The sequence below is a fragment of the Quercus lobata genome, chromosome 3 (assembly GCF_001633185.2).
Source record: "Quercus lobata isolate SW786 chromosome 3, ValleyOak3.0 Primary Assembly, whole genome shotgun sequence".
Taxonomy (NCBI): domain Eukaryota; kingdom Viridiplantae; phylum Streptophyta; class Magnoliopsida; order Fagales; family Fagaceae; genus Quercus; species Quercus lobata.
In genome coordinates this window covers 3,626,344-3,647,976 of record NC_044906.1, presented here as the reverse complement: position 1 = coordinate 3,647,976, position 21,633 = coordinate 3,626,344, and the positions used below count along the sequence as shown (strand labels likewise).

The following is a 21,633-nucleotide window of genomic DNA, read 5'->3' as shown; positions in this document are numbered from 1 at the left end:
GCTTAATACAAAAGGAAAAAAAAGAAAGAAGAGAATTAAGAAAAAAACAAACCTTCTATAAAGCTGATGATAATATTTGTGAGAAGTGAATTTAAAACTCTTAAAAATGTATGTAGATAGATAATTAGTTAATAATATTAACTAATTATCTATCTACATACTGATGATAATATTTGTGAGAAGTGAATTTAAAACTCTTAAAAATGTATGTAGATAGATAATTAGTTAATAATATTAACTAATTATCTATCTACATACATTTTTAAGAGTTTCAAATTCTATGCTCACTAATATTATCATCAGTTTTTTAAAAGGTTTTAATTGATGACTTTGAGAAAATACTTTTAATAAAACTCCCCCCACATGAATTTCTCAATTCTTTTTTAGTAGACTTTCTAGATCCATGAATGCACCATTTTTGTACGCAAATTCATTATTTATTTATTTATTGAATTCACATTCCACATTCCACATTGATTAATGTTTACTTTTCCTCACCTCTTACCACAAAATTTATTCCTTTTTACTTGTATACATGCACCACATCAATACATTACGTTTAACAATCAAAATCCTAGCCATTTACACAAATATCCATCGCACATTAACTCACTCAAATTGAAACCCACCAAATCCTTAATTTTTTATTACTCACCAACCTTTTAACCTCAAAACTTTTACAAAGTAGTAACAATAGTTACGAACTGTTCAACCGTGTTACATTACATACATACCACGATTACGCAAATTAACTTAAGGATAACCTCGTAACTTCACTATTCATTTGGTGGCCGTTGACAGTTGATAGATGAGACTTGAGTCACACATAGGGACACCCTAGTAATTTCACTAATCTTTTTTTGCTTCCACTGCAATTTATCCTCTATCCAACTCTCTAAAAAGCCTAAATAAACCCATAAATATATTTTTTTTTCTTCCAAAAAAAAAAAAAGTAACTCCAAAAAAAAAAAAGAAAAAGACAGCGACAGAGAGAGAAGAGAGTTTGGATACAAACTTGCAAGATGCAATATAAAAAGTGAAGGAACCGTGTCAGTTAAGGTCAAACCCACCAACACCAACACCACCACCACCGCCACCACCACCGCCACCGTTTTGGAAGAGTATATGCTAATATAGGATCCTCTACACTCGGCGACTCTCGCCGTTGGGTCCCATTTCTGAGTTTTTTCTATTATTATTCCCGGTGAGTTTTCCCGGTGGCCGGTAACCTCCCAAAAAAAAAAAAACCGAACAGAGACAGAGAGAGAGAATCTCGTATTTGTTTGACTTGATGAAGAGCCAGGCCAACAAAGGAAACAAGAGCAACAACAACAACAACAACAACAATAACAATAGCTATAATCTTAACCACCAAAATAACCACCACCACCACCACCACCACCACAGTAACGGTTTTATACCTAATTCTTTGAAATTTATATCCTCCTGTATCAAAACCGCCTCCTCCGGTGTACGCTCCGCCAGCGCCTCCGTCGCCGCTTCTATCTCCGGCGACAATAATCACTTCCATAAAGACCAGGTTTAACCCCCTTTTTGTTATTTTTTAGATTCTTTTTGTGAAGTTTGAATTTTTTGTTGGGATTTGGGGATTCTGTTTGGTTGCGGAGAAAAACATGGAAGAGAGAATGAAAATCGAGGGAATTTTTGTGGTTTAATTGTTGTGCTTGGCTGCTGAGAAATGTTGAGACTCGAAATTCAAGTTTCGGAGTGAAATTTAATTTTTATTTTTTGCAATTAGTTATTGTTTTTGGTTATATTATGAAGCTGAAGATTGCATTTAAAAAAAAAATGTATATATATGTTGGAGCATTGGAAATAATTGAAGTGCTGATTGATTACTAGGGCAAGTGAAATGTAGTAAATAATTCTATGGTTGGCAAATATTGGATGGTTTGTATTGTAAACATAATTTGTATGTAGTTCTGTTTGGGTGTTGAGAGAATTGCGGGAATGGATAGAATTGAAAATGAAATGCAAGCCTTCGGTTTATGTTTTAGTGTTGTTTTGGCTTAGTTGAAGTGGAAGGAATTTGATGTTTTAAGGAGTCATGTTTGGTTGCTGAGAAAGTTTAGGAAAAAAGAGGAAATTGAAATGTAGTAGAGGAACCTTTTGTTTTAATTTTAAATTTTCCCTTAAAATTTTGTATTTTTTGGACTAGCTTCATTATTGAAGTTTTGTGGGAACAAGAGATAGGTGATTGGGTTTTAGTTGAGAGGAGGAATTTGTTTATAATGTGAAGTCTACCACTTTCTTGGTGACCAAATTGAGCATTGGGTTGTTTTAGTTGAAATGATGGATTTAGAGTGGTTTGATTATTTGATGAAAGAAATAAATGAGATACCGATTGATTTCTAGAATAGAGCAACTTAAAAATAGTTGCCAAGAGCCTTGTAGCTCAACTGGCACCTCCTGATGTTTCCAATAAAGTTGTCTAGTGTTCAAATCCCCCTCCCCCAACCAATGAATTATAAATAAAAAAAAGGGTAAGTTAATAGTAGTTTTAATCATTTTATTATTAGCTCTTAATATTGGACTATTTATTGTAAATTAAATTGAGGGTACTAGGTTTGTGTTTGTTGAAAAGGATGTTTTAAAAGAGATTTATATGTTTGGGGGCAAGAAGTGATGTTGAATTTATGATGCCCTAATGTTTAATTCTTTTACCCATTATGTTTATGGTTCACTTTTATGTCCAACAACATGTAGTATGACTTTTAATTTAGTTGTTTGAACAGCATAATAATTACATCAGTCAGTTGTTGGTATTTGGTCATTTTAACATTAGGTATTTAGAGCTCTGTCAGTAAAGACTCCATTAATTGATGCTAATACTGCCAAAGTGGCATTTGGCAGCCAGAGGGTATCTGGTTATCCATCATAGTGAAGTGAAGATGCTTATTTTAATTATTTTCCAGTTATCACATTTATAAATAAAAAATATGATGATAGCTGGTTATTTTGAACCTGAATCTTCTCTCATATACTGACTGAGAGGTATATTGCTTTTCATGAATTGTGGATAAGCATGACTGAAATTTTTTTATTCAATCTCATGACTATCATGTTGACTTTAGACACATACAATCAGTGCCTGTTACTGCCTGGTAAAATCCATGGTACTCTCTCTGTCTTGTGTCCAATATTGAAAGATATGAAGTGCTCATAGAAATTCAGAAATAATTTGGAAGCATCAGTTTTCTGGCCATCAATATTTTTCCTTTGTGTCTGTCAATTAAATGGGTTGATTATAGTTTTAATTTCTCAGTGTGTCAAGTAGGTGTGAGCAGTGGGTATAGATTGGGGGGTGAGGATGGCTTTAATTTGCAAATCACAACTAGTGAGAAGAGACTTAGTATATCTTCTTTGGCTATTGAAGATTTGCTTTTCAAAAAACCATATTAGCAGGGTAGAGTATAAGCTTTGTCCTTTAATTGAGCTAATATTTAATTCTCCCACCCCATCAATGTCTTCATGGTTTTATGGTTGCTCTTTGTATGTAGACTCTTTATTGTGCATTACATTTTTTTTATTTATTGGTAAGTTACACACGCAATCAATGGGTCTATTGCATTATTTGTAGTACCATGATCTAAATTGTTTTGCCCAAACAGGTATTATGGGCTGGCTTTGACAGATTAGAGCTTGGTCCCTCTGCCTTTAAGCATGTTCTCTTACTTGGTTACTCCAATGGCTTCCAAGTCCTTGATGTTGAAGATGCATCTAACGTCAGTGAACTTGTTTCGAGGCGCGATGATCCTGTTACATTTTTACAGATGCAGCCCCTCCCTGCAAAAGCCGAGGGTCATGAAGGATTCAGAGCATCCCATCCTTTACTCTTGGTTGTTGCAGATGAATCAAAGAGCTCAGACCTGATGCAAAGTGCAAGAGATGGGTTGGTCAAAGATGGTTTTACGGAGCCTCAAATAGGAAGCAGTGTCATCTCTCCTACAGCTGTTCGATTTTACTCACTAAGGTCTCACAATTATGTTCATGTTCTGAGATTTCGGTCAACTGTGTATATGGTTAGATGCAGTCCTCAGATAGTGGCTGTGGGTCTTGCAACACAAGTAAGCATTAGCTTACGCCAAGTATTTAAAGTTACTATATTGTGCTTGTGTTTGAAGTATATCTCTTACCTTTATCGTTGATAAAACATGGCACAATGGATGACAATCTGTGTTGAATAATTCACTAAATAACTTCAACAACCTAGAGGAATTAATTTGATGGTTGCTGAATTGGTGGTTGTTAATCAGAACAGTTATTGGAGGAAGGCTATATTGTTGAGATGCGAAAATTTTGTTATTTTTATTTGAGTAAGTTCACAAATGGAGTAATATAAATCTTTCTAGTATCTCATATTTTCTTTTAATTTTTTGTTTTTCTGCCAGATATACTGCTTTGATGCTCTGACTCTTGAGAATAAGTTCAGTGTTCTCACTTATCCTGTCCCTGAATTGGGAGGCCAAGGAGTGGTTGGGGTCAATATTGGCTATGGACCCATGGCAGTAGGCCCCAGGTGGTTAGCTTATGCTTCCAACAACCCATTGTTGTCAAACACAGGCCGCCTGAGTCCACAAAGTCTTACTCCTCCAGGTGTCAGTCCATCAACTTCACCTGGCAGTGGAAGTCTTGTTGCTCGATATGCCATGGAGTCTAGTAAGCATTTAGCTGCTGGGTTAATAAATCTGGGTGACATGGGTTATAAAACCTTGTCAAAATATTGTCAAGAGCTTATACCTGATGGTTCTAATTCTCCTGTGTCATCAAACTCAAGTTGGAAAGTTGCTCGGGTTGCATCACACTCTCCAGACACAGATAATGCTGGAATGGTTAGTTTTATAATCTGACAACCATAATTCTCAATGTTACATGGGAATCTCATAGTTGCTACACAACATGTTCCAGACGAAAGAAAGCTGTTTTAAGTCACTTATATTAATTTTTCTCAATAATGTTTTTTTTTTTTGTTAAGTTAAGTTACACACACACACACATACCCAAATTTGCTCAATATTTTGTGAGAGTAAAGATACATTTATCACAGGGATGTGGCAGATTTCTGCTACTATTAGAACTGAGAAAGTCTTCTTATTTAGAAAAAAAAAAAACGTTTATTGCAGGTTGTTGTCAAAGATTTTGTTTCCAGAGCTGTTGTCTCACAATTTAGGGCCCATACTAGTCCAATTTCTGCTTTGTGTTTTGACCCAAGTGGAACACTTCTAGTTACTGCCTCAATACATGGGAACAATATAAACATTTTCCGGATTATGCCATCCAGCTCACGAAATGGATCATTAACTCAACCTTATGATTGGGGCTCTTCTTATGTGCACCTTTACAAGCTCCACCGTGGCATGACATCAGCTGTATGTTCCTACCCACTCTGACTCCTGACCCTTGTGTTTTCTATGTCCATGATTGTTCTCTTTTCCCTTGTGCTTAACGCAGGTAATACAAGACATTTGTTTTAGTAACTACAGTCAGTGGGTTGCCATTGTTTCATCCAGGGGAACTTGCCATATTTTTGCTCTTTCCCCTTTTGGTGGTGAGACGGTTCTCCAAATGCAGAACTCTGATGCTGATGGTCCTGCCCTTTTGCCGGCTGTATCTCGACCATGGTGGTTCACTCCATCTTTAATGATAAACCAACAATCTCTTTCTCCCCCGCCCCCACCACCAGTAACCCTCTCTGTGGTCAGCAGAATTAAAAATAGTAACTCTGGGTGGCTCAACCAAGTTAGTAATGCTGCCTCTTCTGCAGCAGGAAAGGTTTCCATTCCATCTGGTGCTGTTGGTGCTGTTTTTCATAACTCTGTCCCTCATGATCTGCTACCTGCTCACTTAAAAGTCAATTCTTTGGAGCACCTATTGGTTTACACTCCTTCTGGTCATACAATTCAATATAAACTACTCCCATCAATGGGAGGAGATTCAAGTGAAGCTGCTTCCAGAACTGTGCCAGGTTCTTCTGTGCAAATGCAAGACGATGAGTTGCGAGTAAAAGTTGAACCGGTTCAATGGTGGGATGTTTGCCGAAGAAGTTCTTGGCCTGAGAGAGAGGAATGCATTTCTGGGATTACTCTTGGCAGAAACGAAACTGCGGAGACAGTCATGGATGTTTCTGATTGTGAGGATAATGATATTGGAAATAAGGAGTTCATAAAGCCTCATGAACGATCTCATTTATATCTCTCCAATGCAGAGGTGCAGATTAGCTCTGGTAGGATACCAATCTGGCAAAAATCTAAGGTACTCGTTATGGATTTTATAGTGAGACACTTCTCGTCACAGTCGGCAACTATGTTTATAATTCTTTCATCTGTATTTTAGATATCTTTCTCCACGATGAGTCCTCTGGGAGCTAATGAGCAGAATTTCACTGAAAATATTACTGCTGGAGAGATTGAAATAGAGAAGGTTCCTGTTCATGAGGTTGAGATTAGGCAGAGGGATTTATTGCCTGTTTTTGACCATTTCCTCAGAATTCAGTCTGATTGGGGTGACAGGTAATTGTCATTTCATACCTGTGCTCAATCTCTCATCAAGTAATAACTAAACTATTAGCAGTTGATAGAAGGAATTATTTTTTTGAAATTTCTGTTCTAGCAGGAAAATGATATTAATTGTTTCACTCACATTCTTCTTTTATATTAGTTTTAGCATCATGTTGATCAGTGTTGTTGGTATTTATCGTTCTTATTGGCCTTCTGTGATATCAGTTCTTGTGATGAAATGTCTTCTCAAACCCAAGGTGTCATCTAATTACATGTGGTATCCCACTGGACTACCATGTCACAGACTGCCTGTAGTTCATAACTAGTAACAGAAAACCTTTTTGTTGGGTCTCTTGTCTTGGAAAGTGTGTTTTGGCATACAAAGTTAATATCCTACACACATAACTAATATATATATATACATATATATGCGTGGGTGATTTCGATGATACCACAATAAAAACCAATACCAGTTCCCCTCAAGCCAGGATGTATATGTCATACAATTGACTTTTCCGAATGTATATGGGATGGCTTCCAATAGAGAGGCATCGGTGGCCTCTTCTCTTGAGCAGTTGGGGATAGAGGAACGGAGAAGCTAGAATGTTCATTTTTTTCGAAGACCAAATGATTGGAAAATGGGTGATGTGGATGATTTTCTCCGCACCTTGGGTATAAGTCTACCTCCCACTGAGAATGGAGACTGTATGCGATGGAAGTTGACAAAGAATGGGGATTTTGTTGTCCGATCGTTTTACAATAAGTTAAGAAGACCTTTGCCCATTACTTTTCCTTGGAAAGGTGTATGGAAGGTTAAGGCTCCTCGGCGTGTCTCCTTCTTTGTGTGGACTGCTGTGTGGGATAAGATCCTTACAGGTGATAATTTGAAGGGTAGAGGGATGCATTTTGTTGACTGGTGCATTATGTGCCGTTGTAATGGGGAGATGGTGGATCATTTGCTACTTCATTGTGGTAAGGCTCATAGGTTGTGGAGTTTAGTGTTTAGATCTTTTGGGTTTTCATGGGTTTTGCCAAGAACGGTTGTAGATACTCTCTTTGGTTGGTGGAATTGGCCCGGAAAACACTCGTCTAGCATTTGGAATCTAGCTCCTTTGTGCTTAATGTGGTGTCTTTGGAGGGAGCGGAATTGGAGGACTTTTGAGGACTTGGAAAGCTCAGATGACCAATTATTGGCTTCTTTCAGTGGCTCCCTGTTTGATTGGTCGAGGGCTTGGGCAATCACCTCTAGTGACTCTCTCCTATGTTCCTTAGCTCTCTCCTTTGCATTTAGTGTCTTTCCCCTTTCTTTTTTCTCTTTTCTTAATCTGCTCTATCTGTATTGTTCTCTCTGCCTTATGTTTTTACGCATGAGGCAGTGTTCTTGAATATATATCCTTATTACTTATCAAAACAAAAGTATATGTCATACAATTCCCAACTTGTTACATAACAAATCCAAATGAATCTTACACAAAGCTTTGGTAAGTATATTAGCTACTTGGGTTCCTCTAGAAATATTTGGGGTAGCAATTATGCTACTCTCCACTTTTTCTCAAACACAGTGATATTTTACCTCTACCACAGCCCCCTTCCCTTTGATCATGACCATGGCCTCCACGGCCACCTTTAGAGAATCCACCACCTCCCATTCTATTTGTAATAGGAAAAGTGGATTTCTCACAATTTACTGGATGATAGTGAAATAGAATGCGACTTAGATAAGGAGGACTGTCTAAGTTGACCATGGACTTTGCCGAGAGATTGAAATTCCTTCACTAGGTGAAAGATTGGAGGCAAGCAAGAGAGAATGGGCAACATGCATATAGTTTCTTTGCTTTTGCATGGTTTTAATTTCAGCAGAGATAGGCTGGTAAAGGATAAGCTCTTCACATATACCTTTAAACATTGCATGATAATCTTCCAAAGAGAGATCATTAAAAGCAAGGGAGAAGTAATTTTGGTGGCAATCATAAATATGTCTGAGGTTATTAACATCGTAATACAGCTCTTGAGCCTTGTCAAGTTTTGCAGTGGGCAGAAAAAGTAAATTACAGCTTCCATATTGTTCCATAAACAATTCCTGATCTGTGCTTCCTCTACAACACACCACCCCCCCCCAAGAAAAAAAAAGGACATAGGTTCATCAGTTAAATAATTAAACTTCTTTCAGCTGAGTAAAAAGACCTCAACAGCTTAGCCACTGGGCATAATTGCTTCTATTGAGAGGAATTGAAGCAGTGGAAATCATATCAGCATATAATAAAAAATTGGGTTGTATACCCTCTTTGGACTCCATTATTACCACAAACCTCAATAAAAAATAAATAATAGGTGGACTCCAAGCAACATAGACAATTCAGATCGACACATACTGATTTGTCAACGATAGGGACGATAGGGAAAGGTGACACAGCACATAGTGGCCAGAGAACTCATCTGGGCTTTAAGTCTGACGGAGGGATTTGTTGAAACCATCACAGGTTCAATCGACACTAGAGAGCATCTTTGCAACCGATCTGGTGATTTCTTGTCTATTTGTAGTAGTAGTGGTGAGGGTTGGGCTTTGAGCTTCTGACAGGTAATGTCTCATCAGATTCAGGTGACTCGATTTGTGTGGCGAGAGGTAAAAGTAGGGGTCTAGTACCATGTATCAGGAAGTGTGTTTTTGGGCATAAAAAGTTAATTACCCTAACACATAAATATTATATATATGTGGGTGATTACAATGACATTACTGTTTTGCCTGTTACGTAATAGTTAATACAAACTCATAACAAGGTCTTTGTTATTAGCTTGTAATATTTGGTAGTGAAGCATTTCTGGCTAGATGCATGGCGCTTCTATAGAACATGTCCATTTTATATTCTTGCTTGGTAAGAATACATTTATACATCTAAACATGCCTTGTATGCATCTACATTCTAGAACTTTAAGAAAAATCTCTTGGATTTTAATGCATGTTTGTCATGTAACTAACATGGTGGAGAATGCTAGTTCTTTAATTTATTTTGGGAATGATAGTCTCTGGAGGCACATAGTGGAGAAATGATATGGTGAGTTGTTTGACTATTGGACTAGTAGGCAAGTATGGACATTGAAAATTAACAAGGAGACTGATGTGGTCCTAATGTTTTATTTTTCAAGTTTGGATGTGTTGACTCATCTATTTGGGCCTGACATTTGGCTGGAGATTATTAGGGATTTTTATCCCAATATGTGAGAGAGAGAGAGAGAAAATCTTCTATTAATTTGAAACTATACTATATGACTATATAGGCATTTCATAAATGGATTTTCTTTAGGAGCACTGCCTTACTTTTGGTTTGGGCGGCTGCTCTTGAGAAAATTCTGACAATTGATAATCTGATCAAGCAAGATTTACAGTGTTAATTTGTGAAGTATGCACAAAAGTTTGGGAATGTAAATATCAAAGATTTTTATATTTATACATTTAAATTCAATTAATAGATACATATATATATAGGTGACAATGTGGCATCATCATTTTTGCGGACTTTTGTTTTTGGGTTGGGGGGGTGGTGGAGGTGGGGGATGGATTCTGCCACTATTATCTGATCTTTTTTTCTTCATGTTTGTTGATTTTTTGCATATTTATTTTTCATTGTCAAACATGGGTTTTTGTTGTTGTTGTTGTTGTTGTTGTTACGGAGGTCTCTTTATTGAGTTGAAATAAATGTTTTTGAGATTTTAGTTCAAGTTTTCCCATGCACTTGACACCAATGATGCACTTATGTTTTAGATTTCATTGATTCTGTTTCTTTTCAAGTTTCAGCTGTACTTAAAGAATATTGTCATTTTTGGGGAGAGCTTCATGTACGCATTCTGTGTGCAACTATGCATGAGGTTTCACATCTATTCTAATAGACCTTTTATTACTTATCAAAAGAAAATGGCAAGGTGGTTTTTCTTGCATGCTTCATATGTCCTTGGTGATTTTAACGAACTGATTAAAAGAAAGAAGTTTCTCCTGTTATGTTTTATGTAGAGATGATAAATATTGTATATGTGCGCGTGAATATATATAATATCGGTTGGGTTTAAGTTACTCCTAGTGTTACTCATATCAATGTACGCGACTCAATAACTTTTTGTTAGATGCATTTTTTTTGGGACAAATTCACTGTTAGATTACATTCTCCTTGTACACTATAGGCATGACAATTAGAAATTAATAACTATATCATCAATAAAATGTTAAAAGTTCAAGTTTTTTGAATTTTAAAATTATATACAAAACATGAGTTTATGGATCAAAAGGTAAACAACATCTAATTGACATGAAATGTGGTGTGCGTTGTAAGAACTTAGAGAAATTGTGATCTAACAGTAGGATTTTTTAAATATTATAGCTAATAAAAATTTATTAGGTGCTGTAACTTCATGGAAAAGTCTAGTTGTAACTTGGTTCTTACCCTATATATATACTCCATGTGTGTTCTGGTTGGTATGTTGTTTGTTACATTTTGGTGAATGAAGTTATTTGCTACCTATCAAAAAATGTATAATTTTCTTCATCTTTTTATGTGTTTCATTTATATAAGCAGTGCTTGAAAGTTTTTTACAAGTAAAAGTTCATTTTATTGAAATGAGAAATTTTGGTTAGTACAGAGGAACTGTACTAGAGTAACTCCTAAAATATTGGACTCTCTTCTGGCTATAATATTTTCCTAAGATACGAACTTTGGAACTTCAGAACCTTAAGTAAGTTTAATTACATGCGTGTTTAGTTATCTTCTTCATTGTTGTTCCAATTTGTCTGTTAGTGACGGTTTAAAGTTTTAATTATAGACCTATTCCATTTTCAAAATTTCAGATTAGATTCTTTTTATTTCTGTTTCTTGTTTCATGACATACAAAACTCATACTAAAACCACTGAATATTCTGTCTCATCCTACCCGAAAAAACCAACTTGGACCTCAGCCTAGAGATGTACAGACACACAGTGGAAATGAGCAATTTTGGCTCAATAGGATGGACATCTGCAAGTGAGAAGAATGATCACATTATGGTGGACATCTATGCCTTAAGGGTTACTACTTACTAGTGTGTAGTCCTTGAAGATGTGCTTGCTTCCATTTTGTGGCCTTGGTGTGAATTCTGAAGCTTTTAAAAATAGTGCATGCAATGATGATGTGAAATCACAATACAGGGTTGTTTTGCACTGCAGTGCTAGTTTTGCCTTAAGTATCCTAATGCAGTTTATTAGAAATGAAGTTGATGGAAGCAACACAATTTAGCTTCTGGATTGGATGAGATGCTGTTTTGTTTAGTGTCAGGCAGATGCCTGTCATCCGTGTCTTGTTGAGATGCAGTTTCTGAAAATTGCTGATGAGAGAGAGATTGATTTTCTTTCCCTTGATTGTTGTATTCAAGGAAGTAAGCATGCTAAAATACTATGCTTGTCTCAAGTTGAATCGGTGGCAGTGTTACACATGTGCAGGCAAAAACAACTTTTTTTCTTTAAGAAATATAGAATATTGTTAGGATAAAATCATCCCCATCAGATGTGAAATGTATGAGGGAACTTACGAGGAAAACCAGAAAATGAATCCGAATCACTGTAATCAGATATTTTGCAGTGTTGCTAAAAGGGTGTTTTACACACTCTTAAGCTCAAAGATTGAAGCCCAAAGCCCTCAATGGTTCACTAGGCCAAAAAAAAGCTCATTTAATGAAGTGCTTTAGGCACGCTTTTTTGGAGCTTTTTGAAGAAGCACAAAGCATGCCTAGGCACGCTTTTTTATTTTATTGGTAAAATAGATATGGATCATCAAAATTAATTGCTTGATCTTGAAAGAAATGACATGAACCAATTATTTACTACACAACCACTATCCTGAGGGTGTTTTATTACACAAACAATTTTTTATTTTTTTATTTACATGTCATAAGATATGAACAAGGTTAATTTACAATTTGTGCTTTTTTGGTCTTTGACTTATAGATGTATTTTGATTGAATTATATACACCATTTGATCATAACTATCATGTTTATGTACTTTTATAAAGTACAAGAGAATTATATAAAATTATCATGTTTAAACTTTCTATGACTAGATCATTGTGATATTGACCATTGATAATTGTTTTCAATTTACTATATAAAAATTTTAAGAATTGAAACAACTTAGGTAAAAGTTGAACTTACAAACATTATACAATTACACTTACCTAATAGGTAAAATATACAAGTTTTGAGTTATTATCACTATTTTTTATTATGTAACGAATATTTCTATTAGAAGTTATGGAATATTATATTTGAAAACTGTGCGGTTTACTTCAACTAGGCGCACGCTTTGCGCCTAGCTCTAAGAGGCATATTCACTTAAGTGCGCTTAACGCTTTTACCAACATTGATATTTAGATTTAGTTCCAGACAATCCAGATCCAGGTAATTTAGCGGTCGTGCTGTGAGTTGGAATGTACTATACTCCCAACTGGATTACTAACCACGATATTTGGATTTCAAAATCTTTGTTCCACTAAGCATTGTTGGTCATCCAGTCAATACATGCTGCTATCTCACTCACTGTTTGAAGTTATATCTTTGTTTGATTTATCTTCTCAAATTTTGAAAAGTGACAAGTTTTATCTTCTTAAAATTTCAACAACGCAATTTGGGGTGTCAGACATTTCATAGAATGCATCCCTATATATATATGTAGAATTTGATTAGGTCCATAATATTTCCCTTTGGATGCTGAGTGATTTATGTGTTGTCAATAGAGAAAATTTTTTGGGATCTCATGGACTAGTGTTTCCAAATTTCATTATGATTGTTTGATATGTGAAAAATAGAGTAGGGTTCCAACTCATGTTGTCCAAAAGTGTCCTTGGGCCATTTCTGCATCCTGTAATGTGAAGATTCAACCCATCCCATATCTTCTTCTGGGGATGAACTTTTCACAGCTTTCCAGGCTTGCTTTAGGACTCATTTAACTGGAATTATTTGCAGAATCTCTACAACCTTGACACTCATGAGGTGTGGAGGCACATGTATGACTGGGTTATCTATTTATATAATATAATCAAAATGGTTTTTTCTTACAAATTTTAACCAAAAATCAACTTTCATGGTTGATTTGTGCAGGGGCCTTGTTGGCGGAGTATGCTCGAGTTCATCTTCTGATTCTCATGGAGCTAAAGAACAGTTCTCAGAAGATGCCGTTATTTGCCACTCTAAGTTGGTATCACCTGGTGCAGCTGAAAACTCAGATGATAGTAAGATAAGCCTTTGAATGTGATAGTATCATCTTTTGATCCTTTGGAAATGCATTGCTAACTTGTTTATTTCCTGGCATTTTTATCAGGATTATCCCAGGAATTGTATCCATCCATTGTCCAATCTGGGAATGAAAATAAGGTGGAGAAAGGAGGGAGATCAGTTTTGTCATCACCTCTGCTGAATAATAACTGTATTAATAAAAATAGTAATTCAATTTCTGCCAAAAAACCTACAGCCGGTGCTTCTCTTGTTCAGGATGGTAATTTCACTGATAGTCTTTCCACTTTAACAAGTGATTCACTCTCTGCTGATAGAACTATTGCAAAAGGAGTTCAGTCATCAAACAGTGGAGGGATCAGTGAAAATTCAAATATAAGTTCCAACCGTTCTGATATGAGTATGAATGTTCTTGATGAGGGACTAGTACATAATTCTCTAGACTTTGAGCAATTTTTTCAAGAGGGGTATTGTAAAGCACCACCTCATGATATAACTGAAGTTGTTACTGATGTGGACAGCAGTAGTAATCCCTGTGATAGGGAGAAATCTGAGGAAGATGGTGACAATGATGACATGCTTGGTGTATTTGCCTTCTCAGAGGAAGGTAGGAAATTGAAGCAATTTCTACATATTTGATCATCCCTTAATCTATACATGATTTTTAGCATTACGGCAAAAACCAAAGATGCATATCTTTGATGAAAAAACCACTGATGCATCTGATCCTGCTGTTGGTGGACATATAATATATCTTGATCATTTGGTACTTTCAAATGGAACCCTATCATTCAGATTATTCAGTATATATACTAAATATAGTAAGGATGCCGTTGAACCCTCGTTCAAATGGTACCTCCCAACTATAGGAATATGGTGGAGCATGAGTCGTGGATTCAAAACTCATTGGATACATGTGGAATCTACAATATATATATATATATATATATATATATAAATAATGCTAATTATATTTATATTTACCTTTCTAGACAAACTAGGTTTGTAGTAGGATTAGGAGATATATAATATACTACAATCAGACACAAAGGGCTGTTGCAGAGATGTATAATTGAACGACGGCTTACTAAATATATTAGTGGAAATAGGATCAAGCAAAATTGTCAAGAAATGTCGTGTTTTTATTATAAGGTTTACAGAGCATTTAAGGCTTTAAATTATGTCAAGTAAGCACCAAAGGATAAGTCCACAAAGTAGAGTTGGGGGTACAATGGCATGCAGTAATTTTCTTGGGAAATAGTTATAATTAAAATAAAATAAAATAATTGTAATTTGGATGATGTGTTTCTTTGTGTATTTCAGTATACAAGTGATAAATATATTGCTTCTTTCAAAACTTATTATATCTCTTATTTGTATATTACTTCATTTTTGTTTCTTTCCTTCGTTGAATTATTACCTTTTCTATTACACAATTTATATTAGGAAGATATATTGCTTTTGTTAACATGTTTGACTTTGTTAATTGCCTTGCAATAGTTGGTCCTAACAACAGGTATTCTAATGTTTAAACCCTATCCCACTAATATTGCTTTCATGTGTTGCAGGTTGATGTGTAACTTATTGTGTCTAAATCGTGCTGAACTGATGCCATCTACTCTTGCATTCAGAGTGTTGTGTGATGATTGGTCTAAGCTCAGCCTAAAGGAGGGTGAGATTCTAATTGAGAAAAATGGGTTATTTTCTTTCAACAACTGAATACCTACTGACTGATTGATACAAGTGAAATGATCTTGACGCATCAAAGCATTGCCGTTGCAAATGCCTGGTTTCTTCCCTTCTAATCCCATGTACATGTTGTAGATTGAAATTCATAATACAAATTATTTGTGTGGAAAGGTTCTTTCTATGCTGTGTAACATTATTTATTCGTCAAAGAAAAAGAAAAAAAGGAAATAAAGAAGGAAATGAAAGAGTTTATTACTGTACAAAATGCATTCCTTGTTTGCCCAGGTTTCTCTTAGATGATACTATTACTTTTAACACCTATTCTCGAGTTTAGATGAACTGTTTTTCACATTTATTGAGTTTCGTGGACTCTTGAGCTTTTTTGTCAGTAAAATGATTCTCTTACCCATGAAGGTAAGGCAATTTGAAGCAAGACATATTCTTCAAACTAAAAAAAGAAAAACAGAAAGAAAGAAACATAAAAGGGATACTTCATTGCATGAGTCTATAGTTTTGTACTTGGCAGGATAGATCTCTCTCAGGGATAGGCATAATTACAGGAGCTGAAGTAGAATTTGAACTTGGCTAGATACTTCATAGACATAGTCTGTTGTTGTTGTTGGTATTACTATTATTATTTTTTTGTCTTCTATTGTTAAGAATTCCATAGGTGTAACAACAGGCATACATAGCTTGAACCATGATCGCCACAGTGCTTAATTATTACTGATCCTCGAGACAGCTTTGGTTGAACCTTCAGACTGCATCTGCACTTTCCTACATTCACTCTTGGAAATTCGGATAGGAAATAGAAATTTGTAATTGCCATTTAGCCAACACTCTGGGGTTCTAGAATCACTTACTTTTCTCTCTAAGGCGTACGTAGCTTAGTTATTGTTAATTCTCAAGATGCCTTTAGTTTAATGTTCAGACTGATCCACTGTCTACACTTCCTACATTCACTCCTGGAAATTTAAATAGAAAATAGGAATTGTAACTTTTCCATTTAGCCAACACTCTTGGGTTCTAGATTCACTTATTTTTCTTAGGGGATGCTCTTTAGAGAAAAAGCACTAGAGGGTAAAAGATATGGGATGGTCAATGTGGTAGTACTTTATACTAAGTTTGTCCTTTTCATTAATTTGGTGTGGTAGCCTTTTGGTTGAGTTTTACCTGTTTTACTGTTGAGTCTACTATAACATTTGGATGAAGAAAATAGTATAAATGTTATAAGCAACTGTTCTCTGTGCAATCTGCAGAGTAAAGGCTTTTACATGATCTCTTTTGATTTGAAAGGACAAACAGAATGAGAGGGTAGAGATAATGCCATATGTCCAAATAGATTATTCATATTTTATAAGAAGGATTCGAATTCGACTTGTATATATATTAAATGGAGCATAGCAATGACATGATATAAGAGGGGGACCATTTAATTTGTCATGTGAAGGTAACAGAACTTCTCCATAGCCATGTGCAACTTCACTGCTTGCATAATCGACCTACTTTCTGGTGATGCTGAATTTATAAGGTTCAGACAGTACCTCTGCATTATTGTTGGGCCCATATCATTTAATTCTTACATGCATATCATGTGCCCTTTTTTTTTTTTTTTTTTTAATTTTAATTCAATAGTCATGCAACTTATATGTTAGGCTCAGAAACATTCTTTTTTCTTTTTAGTTTTACTTTGATTACATAGGTTTAGTTTTTAATGGATTGACATGGAGAATGGAGATAGGATTGAAATGTATGCCTTGTTAATATTACAAGTTTACAATCAATTTAATCGCACTTTAAGTGGTTTTAGAATCAAATTTGAAAATATGTATGATTCATAAAAATGTTATGGGAAATGAGAGTTTGTCCCTAGTGTGCCTGCTTTCTTTCTTGCTTAAAATTAAATATGTAAATTAGGAAAATGTTTAATTAACTATAATAAATATGATAAAATTTAAGCACATTTCTTAATTAAATTCATTCATATTGTCGGTCTTATTTTTACCAAGAACGATTAAATCAAACAATGTGATTTATTAGCCAATACAAATACATGATTAAATTTAATTGTAAAACCTATAATAAACTTACCATTATAAGAAATATATTGTCATGCTGACAAAAGTATTACTCTAGGAAATATATTGTCCTATGTGGTAGAGTGAGTGGGCTCTAGCAACTAGCAAGCTAGCATGCGTGCTTGCTGGTTTGTGAGAGAAAATGTGGGAATTTAAATCTTTTATAAGAGCCGAAAAAACACATCATATCATAAAGGTTGCGAGGTACAATTGTTGTAGATACTGACAAAGAACATTCATGCAAAGTTTCTTGATGATCTCTGTTCATTCATGGCTTTGGATACCCAATTATCCAACATCTTTGTATTTTCATGGCTTGCCTTGGGCTTCTACATTAATGGCAAGAAATCCACCAAGTATTGAACCCCACTTTTAGGTGCTCATCAAACCAAAGAGAAAAGGGAATCACACAACACAATGAGAGTGGTCCCATGACTCACTCAATTTATCAATGAAATCTCTAAGCTTGAAAAACATGCTGACCCCCTGTAAAAATGGCAAGTAGCTATACCATAAGGAGCTTGTTTAGGCCTTATGGAGAAGAAACTATGTTGTCCTTTGGCCAGAACGGATGCAGTCGAGTTTTGTCCTCTAGGCCTTGGGTTGTTTTAGTCGAAACAGTTGAAAGGGCTGATACAATGGCTTTCCAACATTTTTGCAAACAAAGTAAATGCCAAGTTTTCCAATTGTCCTAATGTGGTGGTATAGACATTTGAAGGATATGGGTCACTGGTGTGAGTTTCTTCCTTAAAAAACCATGTAATTTAGGATTGGCCACCTACCATGTGATTGGCTACCCACAAAATGGTGGGTGGCGAGGAGCGTAGCAATATATTATGTTGGGGAGCACGTGAAAATGTTAGTAGATCTTTCTTTTCATATGTGAGTTTTCTACCATACAATCTCAAATTAAGCAATGATTGGTCATTATAATATATCGTGGGAGTCATGAACACCACACAATGTGTTGGAACAACACCTATTGATTATCAATACTCACTTCTATTACTTTTATCTAATGTGAGATTTCATCACTTAATCAATTAAATTTCTTATGTGTTAATATCACCAAAGTTATACCTTCAATCACTTTCAAATTAAGCCTTCTCTCTCTTAAAATGATTAAGTTCTTATCCAATTGAGACATAATTATTAGCCTTTGAATTACTATGGAAATCTCTCTTCTATCCCTTAAATCAAATATGAAAGTAACGGAGTGCTCAAGCCTATTACACATGGGGGTTAATTCAATCAAAATTAGTTCCTTTTTTTTTTCTTTTTTTCTTCTTGCAACCGAACTTATTGGAGAAGTGGATAATTTCATTGAGTAGTGGGAGGTACTATAATTTGCACTTTAGGAACTAAATAGCATGGCCAGCTCAAAATAATTCATCAATTTACTGGACTGGGCTCGAGTAATTTTCACCTTTAATGTGCTTTATCGCTAACTTTCTTTTTTTTTTTTGAGAATATTTATCACTTACTATTTGAAACACCTATATATGATGACCAACCCCCCCCCCCCCCCCCCAAAAAAAAACTTCTATAAATTAAAAAAAAAAATTCTTGTTCAAACCCAGAAAATAAATAAATGACTACTAAAATTGCTGTTTCGACACCTCCATCTCTTAGGTAGTGCATTTCATCAATGAAACAACAATTTTAGTTGCTAAAATTAGATCCCAAGAATTTGGGAAGAAAATTGAACATGCTTTCAAGGTCTCCAAATTCTACATTAATTCACTTCCAAAAGCCATTTTCAAGGTATGGTCCATGGAGATGACTTTCTAAGTTCTAACTCACGCGAGAGGGCCCGCCAATAATTTCACCATTTAGACAAATGGCTTTTCGTAAATCTTTATAAAACCAACCAAATTTAGCTCTTTTTTCTTAAATCTAGGGGAGAGTATAGCATCGGGCCCAAACATGATTACCCTTAACCAAATAAGTCTTTGGTTCCCACTAAGTTAAACATTGATGAAAGTTCCATAAGTGGCTGAAGAAAAAAAATTAAAAAGGGGGTCAAGACATTGATTAAAACACCTATTTGTGGCACCAAAGGCCATCAATTACACAAGCTATATATGTATGCAAGTACCCTAGCTAGTTGGGTATTAAAAGGCTTTCTACTAAAGAATCTGACTAGGAATTTTCTTTAAGAAACCTATCATGAAATTATTATATTTTTACTAGATTCCCTAATAATATCATTTCTCAACTGAATGCAAATGCTACTCTCTAGGTGAAAGGTTGTTTTCTTCATTCAAGGTGACTGTATAGCTTACTTTTAAGTAGCTAGCAATAGAAACTAGTCACCAAAAGGTGGACGTTAGTGCTTTCCAATGCAAGTACAATGTATACATGCCCCTACAAAGTGCTCTAAAATCATGACACGTGTGAAATCCCCCGCAAAAAATTATTACTGCACCAATTTTTTTCCTTCATAGGTTGAAACATGTCAACATCACATCAATAATTTAAGTAAAAATGAAAGATGGTATATATAGTTTACTCTTCATGAAAGAGTAAAGCCAAGAATTAAAGTTTTTATTTTTATTTTTTATGAATAAAGCCAAGAACTAAGGTTGTGGCCCTAGTGGGGCATATTACACTGTAAGATGTCCCTTTTTTTTTTGAGTTGGTTAATATCAATCATCCAATGAAATGTAGTGCCCAATGAAACAAAAACAGCAGCACAAACAACAACAAAAACAAAGAGCAGCAGCTATTTATAAAGAATCTTGAAAAGATTGAAAGCATATATAGGCATGGATTTTGAAGAGATAAGGGATAAAAAAGGGGAGTAGGTAAGAAAGAAAAACAAAAACAAAAACTAGAAACAGGATAATGCTCTTTGAACTATATCGAGTCCTATCCTCTATCATGATAAGTTCAGTACATGATGAGAGGATAAGTTAGGGTTTGCTAATTACTTTTAGAGTTCTACATCAACTAGAAGGATAATAAATATGTGCATTCATTAATTTCTATTAGAAGGGTAGTGCCATATTGATAAATAAAAAGAATGAGGTGTTATAGCTAGTGTATGAGAGAGTTAAAAAACAAGATTTTATTTGGTGTGAAAATATCTTTGGGTGTACATTTAGAGATTTCTATTGGTTTATTTTTGTGAGATTTGTAAGAGTTTGTGAATGTGATTATAATTCTTATTATTAATAATTATTTTTATTTTTTGTTGGTGTTGTCTACGGATAAAGACAAAAAGCTTGTTGAATCAAATTAAATTGTGTCATGTAGTGTAGTGTTTGTATGTGTTATTTTGCATGTTTTTAGTAACATATTATACTAACTATTTTTTTTTAAACATCATACTAACTACTTAATGTTTGAAGAAAGAAATATATTTTGAATTTTCACCTTTTATTGCTTATTTGCTGTATATATCTGTTTTACATTTTCCTTTTTGAAGAGACAAAATCTATCAAAAGATCTAAGAGATGTAACATAGCTTTAAGTCACTTCCACATAATCCCACACTAAGCTTAGCTTGAAAGTGTGGGTTTTGTTTGCTATCTTGTTGTCTTTGGAGCAGTAAAATCTTATCATGTCCATATCAAAAAACAAATCATGGTACACATGACATATTATCGAGCTCCAATTTTTTATCCTTTTTTTGGGCTAAGATTAGCTTTTTTTCAGTGAGATTCAAACCATGTCATTTGCATTCCATCATTCCATGTGCCTTCATATATTCTAAATTTTTTTAATCAATAAGTTACGCACATGCAATAAGTTTTGAATGCAAAATATCATTTGAGAACATCAAAACCATTTGGCAATATTTTAAAAGTATTTGGTTTATTAAAAGGAAAAAAAGATAAAATAATTTAAGCTAAATATTACCATACTTGATCAAAAAAGCTGGGGGAAAAAAACACGTATAACAGGATTTGTGTTCACTATAACGGACTGGAATTTACTAGAAAAGAGGGACAGACTTTGAAAATTACTTGCCCCAAGTAACTTGGAAGGAAAAACATTAAGAAAAACTAGTTGAAGAAACAAAAATGTGAGAGAGAGAGAGAGAGAGAGAGAGAGAGAGCAATAATTACTGAAAGAAAAAGAAGGGAAGGTGAATG

General features: G+C 34.9%; 1 protein-coding gene across 1 annotated transcript; it reads left to right on the top strand.

Annotated features, from left to right (window-relative positions):
• Window positions 1–972: 972 nt before the first annotated feature.
• LOC115979767 (autophagy-related protein 18h) lies at window positions 973–15,720 on the top strand. The gene is made up of 9 exons (XM_031101827.1): window positions 973–1,540; window positions 3,633–4,088; window positions 4,413–4,853; window positions 5,145–5,390; window positions 5,473–6,273; window positions 6,355–6,530; window positions 13,635–13,765; window positions 13,855–14,373; window positions 15,335–15,720. The coding sequence occupies exons 1-9, from the start codon at window positions 1,292–1,294 to the stop codon at window positions 15,337–15,339; spliced, it is 3,024 nt and encodes a 1,007-aa protein (XP_030957687.1). The 5' UTR covers window positions 973–1,291; the 3' UTR covers window positions 15,340–15,720.
• Window positions 15,721–21,633: the final 5,913 nt, after the last annotated feature.